At 42.7% G+C, this 18,721-nt stretch overlaps 1 protein-coding gene across 2 annotated transcripts in view; it reads right to left on the bottom strand.

Moving 5' to 3' along the window:
* Positions 1–18,721, bottom strand: part of GABRB3 (gamma-aminobutyric acid type A receptor beta3 subunit) — a 228,470-nt gene that overhangs the window by 26,675 nt on the left and 183,074 nt on the right. For both annotated transcript variants that reach the window (XM_003900676.5, XM_003900675.5), the window contains exons 5-6: positions 13,408–13,490; positions 10,405–10,542 (exon numbers count right to left, since the gene is read on the bottom strand). In XM_003900676.5, coding sequence (XP_003900725.1) covers positions 10,405–10,542; positions 13,408–13,490 — 221 coding nt within the window. The remainder of the gene's footprint in view (positions 1–10,404; positions 10,543–13,407; positions 13,491–18,721) is intronic.

The raw sequence follows: 18,721 nt of genomic DNA, 5'->3' as shown, positions 1-18,721 counted from the left end.
ATACATGGATTTTGGTTCCACAAACAGCAAACCGGTTTCTCCAACACCATCAGTAGAATGAGGCTTCCCTTCATAACACATTTCACACAGCTCTGTTGTTTTTAGACTCCTTTTCTTGTAAATGCGGATCATGGGCATGATGCACCACGCGCGGGGGCCAGACCCTTCTCGCGGGCCTCGCCCTCCCGGTTCTGGGCCTTGTGCAACTTGGGCACATTCAGGAAACACGGAAACGATGCTCACTGTCATGCCACACTCAAGACCTTCTACGGCTCATTGCTTCTCACAAACATCAAAACACGCATCCAGGAATTTTAGTTTCTCCATCTTTTCCCAATTTAACTTCAGTTTTATTTTCCACCATGTTTCTGCTTTAAGCATCACATTTTTTCAGTCAAAGAGGTTCTCACTGCCTCAAAATATTCGTCTCTATTTCCTGCCTCTGCTGACTCACATCCCGGTTTTGAAGACGTGTCTTTCCTTATCCATACCTCAAGGTCTTGGTCAAAGCCCCATCTTCCATGAATCCTTTCTTTTTCCTCCTTCCTCTTGAATTTTTTTTCTCATTATTCATATTATTATAATTATAAACATTTACCAAGGTAAGATCTTCCTTAATTAAGCCATACAGTCCCCAGGGCAGAATTTGTGAGATAATTTTTTTCATATACTACAATGCCTAGGTAAATGTCAAAACCATCATAGGTTCTGAATAAATACTTCCGAATGCTGAATGAATGAAAATAGGAGTATTTAGTTTCTCTATGTGAATCTTTAGTTGAGCTTAATACACAAAATGCTCAACATCGTTATTGAATTGTAGCTTGAAATCCCATGGCAACTTCAATATCTTTACTGAAGTAACTTCAATACTGGCTCTTAATTTGCAATTTCATGGCAACCTCAGACCTTTCTTAGCACTTATTTGCTTCTCTTTGCTTCAAGTACATCTTACTATAATCCACCATACATGGAACAGTCTCTGTATCAGTCAGGACATGTTGGCTTATGCTACAGTAACAAATAGCGCCCAAATCTCTGTAGTTTGTAACAGAAATTTTTCTTATAAACAATATATCCACTTAGCTCCCTCTGTTTGCAACTCTGTTGGCCTCTGTGGTAGAAGGGCTGTACACACTTCCTGTCATATTTCTGTGGCCAGAGCAAGTCTCATCGCCAACTGTTATGTCAGGAGAATGGGAACGTTTAATCCTCCCCCAGAGAAGAGCAGCAAATATTTTTGAATGATAATGCAATTTACTATATCCTCCAACTTTCCATTTGCCAAGTCAACTTTCTTAAACATTTTCCAAAGTACATCTTCAGGGAAACTGTGGGCAGTAGAAACCAATATTGACACCCATGCAATGCCATGACCGTACAATCAAGCAAACACTTGGAAGATCATTAGGGATCTTGAGGAAGAGAATACGAAACTGATTTCAAAAACACATTCATCTCTGGAAATTCACCAAGATACTCATTGACACAGAATTTGGAATTAAGAAAATATACCATTTTCTTTTGTATTTATTTAGCAAATACATTCTATTTGTTAAAAGTAAAATGCCTTTGGGAGGCCGAAGTGGGTGGATCGCGAGGTCAGGAGATCAAGACCATCTTGGCCAACATGGTAAAATCCCGTCTCTACTAATAATACAAAAATTAGCTGGGTGTGGTGGTGTATGCCTGTAATCCCAGCTACTCAGGAAGCTGAGGCAAGAGATCGCTTGAACCTGGGGGGCGGAGGTTGCAGTGAGCCGAGATAGAGCTACTGCACTCCAGCTTGGTGACAGAGCGAGACTCCATCTCAAAAAAAAAAAAAAAAAAAAAAAAGAAAATGTCATTTCCAATTAGCAACATGTTTAGGTATTCAGCATATGCCCCACACATCCCAGTCTCTGAAGTGGAAACAGTGAGTGGGGCAAACAACGAAGATGAATAAAAGCACAGTTCACCCTCCTGTTAGTAGCTCCTGACCTATGTCAGACAGATTCATTCAGAACTGGCCTCCATAAAGCTGTGGCATGCACTATCCTGGAGGTATAAAAATACGCTAGGGCACATGACTTAGTGATTTAGGAGAGGTTTCACGGTCTAGGCACCTCTGATGTTTGAGACACTCATGGTTGAATAGGACTCCTTCAGGCAGGGGGGAAGGAGAGCTTTCAAGGTAACGGACCCAGCAGAGCCGTTCAAGATGCCATGAGACAGAGACCTCAGAAGGTTAGTCAACCTAGTAATTATCTGACGTAGTAGATCTATTCTGCTAGGCAAAGGCTTTTCCCATTTGATGTGCATCTTAAAGAGTGCATAAAAGTATTTTTGTAGCTCCGGTAGACAAGGTCCTTACACTGGCAGGATGGAATGCCATGAAATATGCTGTATCTATGTGGAAAACTCCCAAGTGATCACAGCCAGTGGCTAATATTTTAAAGTTGAGAAGTAATGAGTCAGCCGCACTACGACATCCCCTTTAAAACGAAACGGAAGCTTGAATTTACAACTGAAATGCGCTGAAGCCCTAATGTCTGCGTGCCAATGCAGATGTGGTCGGGTCCCCAGGCAGACGCTGAGCCAACAGATAGAGGCACAGTCCCCGGGCACAAGTGCATTGTTCCAACGCAGGGATTCCTTGGCAAAACTACCTAGTGAAGATGCTGATCCCAGCCCTTTCTCCCCATATGCAGTTACCGTTATGCCAAAAACACGGCTCTGGATCTCTAATCCTGCCTGAATTTATATTATTCTCTAGGCATTAATGTTTTTGAAGAACTCATTAAAAATGCAGACACAGAGGGTCATGGCAGCTTTGTAGAGCGCTAAGAGCCACTCAAATGCATCTGTGAACTAAGAAGCTGGTATTTTAGCAGCTGCAGCAGAGTTCACTCATCACATGTTCCTCTTCCCAGCAAGGCCGCCATGGTGGGGCACTCCCACAGCAGCCCGGGAAGCTTTGTGAGCTCTCACTTAGAGGCTTTCTGGGCCCATTATCAGGCTATATGATTCATTTATCATCTAGATGCAGCCTAAAATTTAAAATAGTCTTTCTAATTCTTACTCCCATTACTAGTCACCTTATTATATGTTGAAAAAATCCATTAAGAAAAGGAAATATATGAAATAAAAAAGAGAAAGAAGAAAAATGGGATTGGGGTTTTAAAAAAAAGTGTTTCAAATATTGTCTCAACCAGGCAATGAATCCTTTCTAACTCTCCACAGAAAAACCAGCATTGAACCATATAACAGTGCAGCAAAGAACAGGGATGGTTGTTTGAACAATCCAGCCCCACCGTTATTTGGGATACTCGTTTTTGAGAAGGTTACTATCCTCTCTTTCCTTGTGTGTAAAATCAAGGCAAGAATACCTTAAGTGGCAAAAAATTAAATTACACTTCATAAAAATTAAAAACAGTTAGTTATGCTCCAAAGTGTACCATCAAGACAACCTACAGAATGGGAGAAAATATTTGCAAATCATGTATCTGATAAGGAACTTATATCCAAAATACATAAAGAATGTGGCTGGGTGGGTGGCTCATGCCTGCAATCTCAGCATTTTGGGAGGCCAGGGCAGGAGGATTGCTTGAACCCAGGAGTTCAAGACCAGCCTGGGCAACATAGTGAGACCCCATCTTTACAAAAATAAAAATATAAAACTTAGCTGGGCATGGTGGCACACGCCTATAGTCCCAGGAAATTAGGAGGCTGAGATGAGAGGATCGCTTGAGCCCAGGAGATTGAGGCTGTAGTGAGCCAAGATTGTACCACTGCACTCCAGCCTGGGTGACAGACTGAGACCCTGTCTCGAAGAAAAGAATGCTTACAAAAAAGACAAATAACTGAATTTGTTTAATTGGGAAGAGGTTTTGAATAGATATTTTTCCAAAGATAGAGAAACAGCCAAAAAAGCATAAGAAAAGATGGTCAGCATCATTAGTCATTAGGGAAATGCATGTCAAGACCACAGTGAGATACCATACCATACCCTCTAGGATGGCCACAATAAAAGAGACAGAAAATAACTAGTGTTTGTGAGGATATGGAGAAATAATTGGAACCCTCCTATACTTCCAGTAGGAATAGTATCAGGCCACCACTTTAGAAAATAGTCTGACAGTTCCTCAAAAGGATGTTACCCTATATGACCCAGGAATTCCACTCCTAAGTATATGAGTTAATTTCCTAAAATAAATGAAAACATATACATACACTAAAACTTATAACTGAATGTTCACAGCAGACTTATAGCTAGTAGCCCAAAGGGGAAACAAGCCAAATGTTCATAAGCTGATGAACGGATAAAGAAATTGCAGTATATTTCTTCAGCAATAATCTGGAATGAAGTACTGACTCATGCCACAACACGGATGAACCTTGAAAATGTTATGCTAAGTGAAAGACCCAGACATGCAAGACCACACAAATGATTCCGCTGATACGAAGTGGAAGAGACTGAAGAGACAAATCCAAAGACACAGAAAGATTAGTGGTTGTCTAGGGCTGGGAGAAAGGGGAAGAGACTGCTAGTGGACACGGGGGCTTCTTTCTCAGGTGATAAAAATATTCTAAAATCGATTTTGGTCATGGTTGCACAACTCTGCAAATATACTAAACACCACTGAATCTGCCTTTCAAATGGGTGAATTGTATGGTATGTGAATTGTATCTCAATAGATCCGTTATAAGGAAAAAAATGTTTACTACGTGTATTTTTACCGGCAATCAAATTCACATCGACTATGAAACACACTGTCTGACCCAAAGTACACACTCGATAAATACAAGTTACTTCTTTCTTTTCTTTTTCTCCTACTTTGGTGCCTTCTCTGTTCATGATTCTGTAATCGGGGCTTTCACCGTTAAGCACGGTTTTAAATGTTTGCTGGAGGTCTTCAAGGCAATTGAAAAGGATGAAGGCAGTTAAAAACTCTTTCTGCAAAAAGATTTAAGGTAATGAATTTCTGAAGAAATCTGTTTTCTGTAATGAGACATGTTTCATATGTCAGGAGCACTTGTAAAAAGTGATGTCACAGCAAAAAGAGTATACAGTTACGCTCTGCTTTGGCCCTGGGAGTGAGCATGCTCTGGCCCAGCATTTTGGACTGAGAGACTAGGGATTGTAACTGGCCAGGAAGCACAGGTGAATTGTCTCTAAAGATGCCTGTAACCAAAGTCAGTGGGGAAAAAAGAAATAGAATTTTTTCTCTGGAATTTAAGGTCAAATTAAATTACAAATAAAAGACAGATAGTAATTCTTCCTTTTAATGTTTCATCTATCTTTTCTGTACCTCTAGTAGATGGTATTTGCAGACTGAATTGGCAATAATTGGATCCCAGGCTTTCGTTAAGCAGCCTAAAGCCTGGAGTTCACAAATGGACTCTTAAAGAGAAACCTGAGTGCATGTATTAACAAACACCGTGACAGGTGGACTTTTAAAAAAAATTATAATTTGTCATGATCATTAATAAGAAAGTAAAGCAATATTTTGAAAATTGAGTTTTGAAAAAAAAGAGAATTCACATATCTTAGCTGAAATGCCTCATCATTATCCATTTTGCCTCCTTCTCTTTTTCTTCCAATCTTAGCCAAAGTATTTTGAAATAAAGTCAGAATGTATCACTGTCCAAATGTACCACAGAAAAAAGGAAGAGAAAGACAGACACCACAAAATTAAAGCAGCATATTAAATCATCTGTTCTCCACATATCTTGCGAAAATCTCTTTTTCCGTTCAAAGACAACTCTGAAGTTACGAGTAAATTTCAGATTTGGCAAAAACTGTATATCCCAAATTTTGCTCGTGAGCACAACACATTTTCAAGACCAGTACAAAAGCTGAAGTTTCAATCTGTTGATCAGTGTGTTCACAGCGATATTTGAGGAGCTCTTTGATTTTCAGCTGAATATGTTTGTTGAAATAAATTTAATTCAGTATTTCTTTTAACCTGATCCCGTATCTGTCTGTTATGCAAGCGCTTGGCTCACGTTTTCACAGCTTGAAACTGTTACAGTCAAAGGCTCAAATATCCTGACTGAGCTTTATAGTGCTTTCTTCAACAAGAGTATTCGAATAAATGTTTCCTCTTTATCATGTTTTCAGAAAATTACAGAATTTCCTGCAATGAAATTTAAAAAAAGGTTTCCTAAATTTTCTTTTTTTTTCACGCTCATGTATTAGTAGCCCAAACTAAGCAAGAATTACATATTGAAACAACTGGAAACTTTTCTGAAAAAAATAAAGAGGGGTGAAAAATAAACCACGGTGTTAGGGTATTATAGAATATACTGAAAATGACTGGAAAAAATGGACAGAATTTAAATAAATCTGCTTGAAGATTTATTTAAATCTGGAGAGATTTAAATGGAGAGATAACAAGCCAGTAAAAAGTCTGTATCAAGATGTGGGAGAGAAAGAAAACAGAGAGAAGAGCCCCATGTTTCACGTACCTGCAGTTTCCATAAGGGAAAGATGAGAAGCGAATTAGAACATCCAAGACTCAGGGGACTAAGGGGGCAGACGCTGGACACAGAGGCCATCAAGAAGGGGCCGCGTTAAACCTCCTACAGCTTGGGTTGGGTATTCTTACACAAAGAGTTTTGCTCAAGATGTGAAGATAGACCAGACGGACTCATGCATGCTCAAAGACTGAGCCTGAACTCAGAATTACTCATACCCCAGAAAGTAGATGAAGCTTATCCTAGATTGCTAATGCCTCCAGCTGTCCACGAGAAGCAAGCACAGATCCTCTCTAAAAGATACACCAAAAGAGCATTGCCAGCATGAAGCTTGAGAAGAAAATGAAAAGCAACATACGGAAAGAAATGAGCAAGATAGACAAGATAGGATGACAAGATCAGATATGTGTGTAATCGGGGTTCTAGAAGAAGAGAGCATGGGGCAGAGGCAGCCCTTGAAGAGATGATGGCCAATGATGCTCCAAACCCTCAGACAGACATCAAACCAGAGACTCAAGAAGGTCCATAAACTCCAAGAATGGCCAGGTGCAGAGGCTCACGACTGCAATCCTAGCACTTTGGGAGGCTGAGGTGGGCAGATCACTTGAGGTCAGGAGTTTGAGACCAGCCTGGCCAACATGGTGAAACCCCGTCTCCACTAAAAGTACAAAATTTAGCCGGGCCTGGTGGCACATGCTTGCAATTCCAGTTACTAGGGAGGCTGAGGCAGGAGAATCGCTTGAACCCAGGAGGCGGAGTTTGCCGTGAGTGGAGATCATACCACTGCACTCCAGCCTGAGTGACGGAGTGAGATTTTGTCTGAAAAAAAAAAAAACAAACAAAAACACAAAACAAAACAAAACAAACAAAAAACTCCAAGAATAATCATCACAGAAAAAGCTGCAACTTGGTACATCATAATGATGCCCATGAAAACCAAAGGCAAAGAGAAAAATCACAAAGTCATCTGCAGGGGGAGAAAAACAAGTTACAGTCATGCCCCTCATAACAATCTGTAGGTCAATGGACGGGGTCCCTTAAGATTATAGGGGAGCTGAAAACTTCCTACTGCCTAGTGACATCATAGTCTGGTCCTAATAAACTTTCAGAGTGTTCGTTCTTTTCTAGTTACCCCCCAGCTGTTTTTGGGGAGACAGCATCTTGCAGGCTGCAGTGCAGTGGTACAATCAGAGCTCACTGCAGCCTCAAACTCCTGGGTTCAAGCCGTCCTCCCACTTCAGCCTCCTGAATAGCTGGGACCACAGATGCTGCCACCATGGCCTGACCAATCTTTTATTATTTATTTATTTATTTATATTTTTTGAGACAGAGTCTCGCTCTGTCGCCCAGGCTGGAGTGCAGTGGCACGATCTTGGCTCACTGTAACCTCCGCCTCCTGGGTTCACGCCATTCTCCTGCCTCAGCCTCCTGAGTAGCTGGGACTACAGGTGCCCGCCACCACGCCTGGCTAATTTTCTGTATTTTTAGTAGAGACGGGGTTTCACCGTGTTAGCCAGGATGGTCTCGATCTCCTGACCTCGTGATCTACCCACCTCAGCCTCCCAAGATGCTGGGATTACAGGCGTGAGCCACTGTGCCCGGCCTAATCGTCTTTTTTTTTATAGAGGTGAGTCCTCACTGTGTTTCACAGGCTGGGCAGGGTCACCTGTGGCCTCAGGTGACCCTCCTGCCTTGGCCTCCCAAAGCGCTGGGATTACTGGTGTGAGCCACTGTGCCCAGCCTCTAATCTCTTTTCCTGGGAATACTCTGTCAGGCCAGAAAGTCCTTCAATCCTGTTTACTAGTCGCATTCTTATTAATTGAGAATACTTGTGGAAAGGAAAATAAATCAGGATAATATTTAATATTAAAATATTTTTAGAACATTGCAACTTAGGCCATTTCTTCATGCGTAGGTGAATTAGAATAATTTTAAAGTGCAAGCTTTTGAAAGTTGGGAGGTTTTGTAACTGACTGATGCGGACCCCTTGGGCTACACCCAGTAAATGCAGGACTCAGTACGTGCTGGGAGGAAGACGCAATCCTGCATTCTGATGGCCCCATGGGTCTGTGAATAGTTAGGTATTCTGCCACATACCTGTAGTGTGTGTTTTCTGCAGACATTTTTAGGATGTGTTCTAACACATACAGGCTGAAAAGACACGGATTGCACCTGGAGAACGGTGGTTCTAAGTGCTTTCAAGTTAGTGGATTCAGGGTCATTCTAAGTGGCTGTCCCCCTTGGAAGCAGGACACCCTCTACAAACACCTCACCCAGCTTTCTAATGAGGCTGCACGAAAATGCAGTAAGAAATTCGCATGGCAGCACCCTCATGGCCATCTCTGCAACTTTCTAGGCAAAGGCTGCATGGGCAGGAATACTCCACAGTGAGTATACTAGTCTCTGTTCTGAACAGACCCTCAGCTCACACCACCCAGGGCATGGAACACTTTGAAACCCAGTTTTAGAAGGAATACACCATTTTTTTCAATGCCTCACAGGCCAGCGTTCTTGGTTTTGGACACTATTTCTTAATGATAAGTCCATGTTCCTGCTGGCTCTCATTCCTCCCTGAGGTCAACCTCTCAGTGCGTCTTCTCGGGAGAATGCAGGGACATCTGCAAGGCCTCCTGAGGCAGAGGATAAAGTGATGCTGCATTAAAAAAACGACCTGATTGGTGTCTTAAAACTTCGGGCTTTTACATCGACTTATCATGTACTTCGGCTCCTAGGGGCTGGGGTGGAGAGGGAACGCTGGTGACGGCCTTGACTGATCAATTACTTACTCACTGACAACTGCCACACACTCAGGACACACTGGGCACTACTCAAGAGGAGGGTGGGGAGCGGATGAACCACACGTGACTGATACGGGTTCCTCCTCAGAGAGGTGTGCCCTTGCAGATGCAGGTGCCGTGAGCTGTGAGCAGAGCTGGAAGGTGGTCAGTACTGCCCTGCGGAGATGCACCCCAGCCACTTAACCCAGCCTGGGGGTCTGCGTGGGGCCAAGCAGGTAGAAAGGCTTCCCAGAGGAAGTGGCATCAGATGACGCCTAAGAATGAGTCGGAGCTAGCCACACGAAGGCGAAGCTGGTGGCCATGGGTCAGGAGCATCCAAGCCACTCACTGGCTTCATGGCTGCCATCACAGGACTGGGATCAATTTTTATGCACTCTTTGTTCAAGCTACATGGACGGCTCTGCCTTCATTGAGCATTTTCAACCCAGAGTTTGTGGTCTCTGTAATGCTTTACATTTTACAAAGCACTTTCATTTATTATATCAATTACAAGGCACAGCATTCAGTAAGCACAGTCAGCACTGCACACTGCAAAATATACATTTAGTAAAACCTGTGCAAGAAGAGACTGAGGAGCAGAAGACGCCGTCTCAATCTTTGGGCAGTTGATATAAAGATGACAAGGAAACCCAGGCTAAGGCAACCCTCATCAGGTAACGTCAGGAGAAGATGACCATATCTAATGGGGCAAGGCAGACTGGAGGTGGTGCAAGTTCCTGGACCACTAAGGCTGGCTGCTAACCCCAGTGGAACGAAGGCGGCTTACTCTTGGGAGGAGAACAGCACCTACCTCCTCTGGTCATCCTCTTTCCTTCCTCTTCCTTCCTGCCTCCAAGGTCATCAATGACCTGTTGTCTGCCCAAGGATGGGAGATTCTTATGTTATCAAACATTGATTGGTGAAATTCATCCTCAGTCTTTTCAATAATGTCCCAGAGAGCATCTTCTTCTCAGGTGAGCCTTCCTCCCCACCAAAGCCTATCACTCTCCTTTGATACAGAGAGCAGAGGGGTGTGTGACGTGTGAATGACGACAACACTCCTTCGGATGATCCTGTGCCGGGAGTCTGCTGCAGCATATTCTCTCACTCCAGTCACACCCACGGAGCCAGTGCCCCTGAAGGGACTATAAATAGATGCAGGACTCACCTGTGGCGAAGACAACATTCCTCGAGACCAGACGGTGCTCCACGATGGAGAACTGCGGGAGCTCAATCCTTTCCACTCCGGTGACAGCCTTGTCCCCGCCTCGCCAGTAAAACTCAATGTCATCCGTGGTGTAGCCATCTGCCGAGAGAGAAGCAGGGAGACAGGAAACATCACCATTTCGTATAAATGCACGGCTAAATAAACTATCATTAACACGGAGGTTGCGGCTCTGCTATGTTTTGAGTAGATTTGCTTAATGTGCTTGTCTAGGGGAAGCGTCATCAAAGAACTACCTTTCCAATATTCTCAGTTATCGCTGCCATTTTATGTGTACCAGGTTGGTATTGAAAAGCCGAGAAGCTGGGGAGAATGGGCGCTCTGACCAGAGTGCTATCTGTGAAGTGCAACTTCAGAGCTGACCCAGACGCCACACGGAGATGAATGTAAAATGTATCTCAACTGCAATGAATAAGATAGTTTTAAGAGAAAATGAGAATTGCCGTACGAAGAATATTCTGGAAAGGAAAATCCTCTCGAGAGCTTTTGAGAGAGTTCAAAGACTGACGGTGAATTTCACCAATCAGTGATTGATTACGTGAGGTGAGCTCGGAGCAAAAGGAATGTTCTCCTTAGCATATTTGGATGGTTTTATCAGCTCTTCCTGGCCACGAAGTTTGCCAACCTTAGAAATGCCTGTTCTTGGGATATTCCTGACCCTTAGAGATGTGCACAGGTAGTCTCATCAGAAAGAACAGTGGTCGTTAGCTGGATTATAGCTGCAAATCCAGCTTTAGCGCAGTGTTCATGTTCACGTGGTGATTAATCACGGCTTCTCGAGAATGAGTAAGTGGGGCAATAGAGTTCATTGTTACTTGTAACATCAAGGAGTCTCCTAAAACATTAGGTCAACTTTGTCAATAAGATCAATTAAAACAGAGATTGGGAGAACAATATTATCTCAATATAAAGGACTTTTTAATTTGAACATAAAATGTAAAAAAAAAATATTCACTCAATATTGAATGTTAGTCAAACAAATGGACCAAAACTGTAGGGTGGGGAAGGGATGCTCCCCACAGCTAATGCCACCTTCCTGGTCCTACCTACCGTCCTCTCTTTAATAAAACATGCATCTCTCCACATGGTAAGTGGCATACTCGCTTAAAACCTGCAAATGCTTCCCAGTGAAATTATTAATAGCAAAACAAGTACAAACTCCTTACAAGAACCTCAAGAACCTACAGACCTGGCCCCCGGGCCTTCAGCTCCCCTTCCTCGTTCACCCAGCCAGGTCTCACTGGTCTCTTATTGCAGCTCAGACCAGCGTGCTGTGCCCAGGGCTTCTGGGTCCTGTGCAGGGGCACACCTCCAGATCTTCGTGTAGCTCATTCTTTCCCACATTTGCATCTTGGCTGAAATCAAACCTCGCAGAAGCCTTCCCTGGCATTCCATCTCACAGGCAACCTCGCAATCTCTCACTGTGCTTTTATCAGACTACTTTCTTCAAAGCACTACCACTATTTGATTTTGGTCTAATGGTTTCCTGTCTTCTGTGGACTATAAACTCCACGAAGGCAGGTGTTTTGTCTGTCATCTCTAACTATCCCTGTGCTTACAACCGTGCCTACACAGAGTTAATGTCCAGTGAGTATTTGTTGGATAAACTTTGGGTTGATGAATTTGACCTCCCATGTGGAAATAAAGACGCCACTTTTCTTTTGTCTATTCCCAACATGAAGACATGTGTAGTCAGACCACAAGAGAATCAGGAGAATCCCTTCTTCCACTCAAATGATTAAACCATGGATTCTTTGCAGAGAAGGGACCTCATACATGGCGAGGATCTCTTCTACAGCAGATCTTCCTGCTCATCAAACACCCCTGCCCATACACCACAGCGGCAGAGTCCTCTCCCTCAGGAGTCACTCACTGTGTGACCTGACAGTTGAAATAGGAGCTGCTGCCTTACTTAGATTCCAAATTGGCCTTCCTGAAACTTCCACTGACTGACTGGAGTTGCGCCCTCCGGTCACACTGAAGCCAGTTAACTTCTTCAGATCGTCCTTCAAATACTGGGAAATCATCTTTCCCCTGAGCCTTCTGTCCTCTAAGGTAAACGTCCCCAGAGAATTCAACTACGCATCATTTGACAAGGCTTTACGTCTTTCTTCTTCTGTAAAAGCACAGCTCTCGGAAAACATGACAGTGATGTAGGTGGAAGTGAGGGGCACCATGGAGCCAGCCTCACCCAAGATCTACACTAGGCTCTACCACCAGGGCAGTTTCTCAACATGGTCATTCACAAAGACACTGGCCTCTTACCACAATTGTATCAAGTGGGACTGCAAAGTCAAAGTCATTTATCCCCACAAAATTCAGTACAAATATTGACAAGCCTAAATCCAATTGAGACTAGTTATAAACCAGTTTATAATAGGCCAAGATGAGCAACAACGAAAACCGTATCCTGATATGCCAGGAGGTGTAGTTTAGGTAGCAGGAGGCACATTGTTAGATGTTATGGATGCAGCTCTCATCTCTCATATAGGAGTACTCAATGCTGAATTATCAATAAAGCATCTGAATACTACTCAAATTGAAGAAAATTGCCGAGATGCAGAAAGAGCCTGCTTGTAAAGCCGAGTTCCTGATGGGAAATGAGTTTTACTCTGACCGCCAGGGTCCCAGCAGTGCAGCCACTCATGCGTGATGAAGCATATTGTAGGAAAATAGCATCTCGGTGTTTGCTCTCCTCTCACTGAATGGACCGAAATGAGGGGCATTTGTTTTCTTCTATTTCAGCACAGCAAACAGACTCTCTTAATCAGATTAGAATGAAGAACTCCTTTATACTGAGTCTCTCTCTCTGTCTTTCTCTCTCTCTGTCTTCCCCTCTTTCCATATCAAAAAAATTATGGATGCCTTGAAAAAAGATGCTAAATAGTAACAACAGGATCTAAAATACAAATAGGAGGAGAAAGAAACACAGATACGGATACACACAGCTTTCAATTTCCAGAGTGCAGTTCTGCTCGTCCAGAGGGTATCTCCTGAGGTCCATCATGCATGCTGCTGTCGTGGTGATTCTGAAATACACAGGGTGAGGGAAGATATTAAAGAAGGGCTGAGAAATGTATCAGGGAGACTGCTCCTATATAAACAGCGAGTAAGCACCCCGTGGGACCCCTGCCCAAAGTACACGTGGCTAAACATCATTCACTATATACAGAGAGAAACCTGAGTAAGTAAGAAACTCTTTTCAGCATAATATACAAGAGATTTATCAAGGGAAAAACCACAAAACTTTATTATATATTTTTTAATCATTTATTTTTTGATTAACATAAAAATTGTATCCGTTTGTAATATACAGCATGATGTTTGGAAATATGTATACACTGTGAAATAGTTAAATTGAGGTAATTAACAAAGGTATTGTATCACCTATTTAGCTCTTTTTATGTGTGATGAAAACGCAAAATCTACCCTCTTGCAATTTTTGAGTATGCAGCACTTTGCTATCAGCTATAGTCACCATATTGTACCAAAAACCTTACCATGTCTTATTGACTTTGGATCATCAATGGCAGAGAAAGGGGGTTTCCAAGGAAGTTCTTACCTTCCATTTTTGCTTCTCTTCTTGTCTATAGGCTCTCTTGCCTCTCTAGTACAGAGAGATCCTATGTGTGGGACGCCACCAACTAGGTTTTAAGACTGAGTCTTTGACTTTCCACGGGAAGTGTTAAAGTAGCTACAGACGCACTTTGGAACTCTAAACCTCACCTCTGCTTCTTTCAATTTTATTATCGTTGTTTGTTGGGCTGGATTCTAATATTACAAATTTTTTTTTAACTGTGTAATCATCTCTCTTTTCAAAGAGAATATTTGGCTTCTATTTTATCAATCATGAACCAAACTTGGGTGGGTTAAGTTCCCTTGGGGCCAGCTAAAGCCATGGAAATAATTTCTTCCCCAAAACAGTTAAGGCTCCACCATGCAATGGTTAAACCAGCCCTACACTGACAAACAACAATTCTAGAAATGTCCAGTCCTTTTCCTACTCTGTCTGCAGCCTCCTCTTAGGGAGACCAACTTACTCAAAGCCACTTCTTTGAAAACGCAACTATTAGGGTCATTATATTTTACATTATATATCTCTAGAACCCCACCCTTTCCCCACCACTGTCAAATGTGACTGGACTGGACTGGGTTCCTGAGCCAGAGACAGCAAGCCATTAGTGGGCAAGAGATACATGACATGGGCTGAGTTGGAAGGCAGAGTGGAGCTAAAGAGACTCTCTTCCATAGGAATGAATTGAACAGCAAAGATAAGAGTGGAAGTGCATCTGCAAGGCCATGGTTTACAGGCCTGTGATGCTGTTTTCAGACTGGAGAGCAAAGGATGAGAAAGCACCACAGAGGACAGAAGGTGCTGCAAGGAGAGTTGAGGATGCAGTCACAGCTGTGCCCTGGGCCGCAGCGGGGGGCCTTGCTGAATGTGTGCTCCACCTCTCCAGACAGCAGCTTCTCAAAGCCTGTGCGGGCTCTGTGTAACCAGCAGTCCTGGCTATGCCCATTCAACGATGGGGAGGAAGAATGAAAATGTGAGAGTGCTTTCTCCTGAGATCCCTAGAGTCACCTTCAGTCCCCAGCTGTCCTTCAGGTTTCATCTTTCTTGAAGCTCAGTGTTGAGCTTTCTCTGAATGGTCTTCATTATTAATATTCACAACAAACCTACTAATGCTGCAGGTAATGAGCAAGCCCGACTCTTACCAACAGATCCTAACCCAAACATCTGTAAAACACTAGACATGTGCCAATTCTGATGGATTTGTCTCATGTACCCTACATGCAGGTGATAAGGAAATAATGGAGTAAGGTATGTCCTATTAGCATCTGGTTAAGCAAGCAGATAGAGCAACGTTCTGCTTTGCAATGATTGACAGAAGCAGTGAGGGAAAATGTCAATGTATTTAGCAAACAGGTCAATGCTTAATTTTTTATGCACACAGCACGCATGCACCATGCAGACAATCAGCAAAATCCATACCAATGGTGACAGTGTGTTCCTTCCAAATGTCGTAACACTTCCCTTTATTCTAGGAGTCAAGGAGTGCACTACGTTCTATGATCCCAAACCAACACATAGCTCTGTGGCACATTTTTCTACAGCATTTAACATTCTAGCCAACTGAAGTTCCAGACTCACACTTTTCAACTGTGGCATGTGTTATGGCAGATTGACAACCCAATGTCCAACAAGATGCCCATAATGCAAAATTAGAACAGAGTTCTGCTAAAATTATGAATCTTTATGAAGAAGAAAAAAACCTTCACTGACAATGTTCAAATTTTTAAATTTTCCGTTTTTTTTTTGTTTTTTTTTTTTAAATACGGAGTCTTGCTCTGTTGCCCAGACCGGAGTGCAGTCGTGTGATCTTGGCTCACGGCAAGCTCCACCTCCCGGGTTCATGCCATTCTCCTGCCTCAGCCTCCTGAGTAGCTGGGACTACAGGCCCCCCACACCATGCCCAGCTAATTTTTTCATATTTTTAGTAGAAACGGGTTTTCACCGTGTTAGCCAGGATAGTCTCAATCTCCCAACCTCGTGATCTGCCCACCTCGGCCTCCCAAAGTGCTGGGATTACAGGCATGAACTACCACGCCTGGCTTAACTGTCTTATATATTTTGGTACCTATTCACTTGAACTGAGTCAATGATTGAAATTTCTGTTTCTTACTGTTTGTTTTCTTATTCACTCTTCACACCCCCCCCGACACACACACACAGACGCACGCATACACACACATAAACATGCCCAAATTGTTTGGGGACGCCATGGGGATACATTATTGGAGGGAGAAGGGGAACCTGAGGCTAGAAGAACTGGTGACAGCACACCCTTGTCCCACCAAGTACACCAAGTACAGCAGCTGTCCAGGTCTTCTCATTCTGTTATAATTCTGGCTATAAAATAGAGGCCCATTTCAGTGAGCTGAGATGGGGCCACTGCACTCCAGTCTGGGTGACAAAGTGAGTGAGACTCCATCTCAAAAAAAACAAAAAAACAAAAAAAAAACAAAAAGAGAAAAACAGAGAGAGAGAAGGAAATTCTGAAATTTGTGACAACATTGATGGAATTGGAGAACATTATGCTAAGTGAAATAAGTCAGGCCCAGAAAGACAAATACCACATGTTCTCACTTATATGTGGAATTAAAACAATTAACTTATAGAAATAGAGAGTAGAATGGTAGTGGCAGAAGCTGGAGGAGGGGAAATAGGGAGGTGATGAGCAAAGGGTAGACAATTTCAAACGGAGAATATGTTTTCTCTTTTTGTGCATTCTACTGCACAGCATGGTGAATATAGTTAGTAGTAGACTGTTGTACATTTCAAATTGCTAAGTAAATTTCAAATGTTCTTGCCACGAAAAAATGTTAATTATTTGAGGTGGTGGATATGTTAACTAGCTTGATTTAATTATTTCACATTGGATTCATAAATCGTAACATCATTTTGTACCCCATACATTTTTTCCCCACGCAACTCCCTCTTCACAGAACCCATAAATCTATACGATTATCATTGTCAATTTACAATAAAGAAAAAAAATGGAGCCACTTTTTTCTTTTTATGTGAGGAATGAGACAGACACATCTACTCACTACTCTTCCTCATTTGGAAGAAATACTCAGAAAACACTCTCAGAGTGGAGAGTAGGCACAGGAGCTTGCTCTTGCTCATGCTACAAAAGGTAACCATCAAGATAGAAGAAGGAGCTGAATAGCTGGGACAAAAAGGCAAAAGGAGAGAGAGTGGAGGTGAGGGGCAGAGTGATGAAGCGAACCGTGGCGGAGAAGCACGCCCCAACCCCTCCCTGAGCCCCAAAATCCTCATCCAAGTTGACTCAACTCATCAGAGGCTGGGAAAGTGGGCCTTTCGAGTGAATCGATCCTGGGACACGGCAGAAATCATCGAATGTGTGCTCCACCTCTCCGGGGAGCAGCTTCTCAAAGCCTGTGCCGGAGTTGTGTTCGGGCTGACAAGGGTTACAGAAGGGCTGAGGAATTTCACAGATGGCAGAACTGAGTTCAAGCCGAGTGCACGGAGATCAACCAAGGGCAGAGAGGCCACAGTGACATCCGGGCTCCACCTGTGTAATCCCCAACACTCACACACGTGGTTTTATATTTTCCCTAACAAATGTGTATATTTTTCGTCCTGACACAATAATCTAACCAACATCTAGTGCCACCTTGTCCAACCCTCTGCGATCTGAGAATTCCACTGTTATTCCTAAGGGATGGTGATGATGCTCAGCAGTCGGAATCCAGAAGGACTGGGTGAGGCTCTCCCAGTATTACTCTTCAGCAGATTCCCTTTTTTTTCTTTTGGTTGTTTCTTTTTTGTTTTATGATTGAGAGACAGCAGTGCTTAGGGTCTCTGTGACTACAAGGCATGTCTCTGACAGAGAAGCAGAGAAAGATAACGGCCAAGTGACAGAAGACGTGCCTGTGTCCAATATATCCTTTCTTTACAGTCATACTTCAAGAATGCTGAAAGTAGAAAGAAAAAACAAACAAAAAAGTTGACGAAGAGACAGAGGAGTGAGGACTAGAGAACTGGACAACATTACAGGGATGGTGCTGAGTCATCATCTGAGTGCCCAGCACACCCACCAGTCACATCTGTACTTCATGGAACACTGGTGAAGCACTTGCTCAATGCCCAGTTCTGTGCCCAGCACTTTAATACACACGTTTACTCTCACAACAATCATATTATAGAAGTATTAGTGTCATTATATCCATTGTGCAGATGAGTGAACCAAGGTTCGGGAAGAGTAAGCAGCTCGACCACGTTCCCAATGCCACTGGAAGGCAGACGTGGCATTCAGACCCAGGCAGTTTGAAGCCTATGCTCTGCTACATCTGTATTACCTCTTTCACCTTAAACATACAACATATATTCAGCTTTTAAAGGCCTACTCAGGAAATAAGAATCTTGTTTTGAATGAAGAGCAATAAGGTTGATAAATTTATGTAGACAGATATAAATATTGATACTTACACATATCATAGACATATGTATATACATATATATATACCCATAATATTCTCATTAAATATGTCAAATTGGAAATATAATGAGTAAATGGAGAAAATAAGTATTCTCCATGCTATTCCTGCAGTAACTATAGTGACATTTAATCCAACCGTTTCTCACCCTTTGTGGAATAGGGTCATTTATTAGATCATTCCCGCTTTTACAAACAATACATGTCTAAAGATATGTTTAAGAACTAAAAGTATT

Source organism: Papio anubis, chromosome 7 (genome assembly GCF_008728515.1).
Source record: "Papio anubis isolate 15944 chromosome 7, Panubis1.0, whole genome shotgun sequence".
NCBI lineage: Eukaryota > Metazoa > Chordata > Mammalia > Primates > Cercopithecidae > Papio > Papio anubis.
Note: the sequence above shows the minus strand (reverse complement) of the source record. Positions and strands in the feature narration are given on the sequence as shown.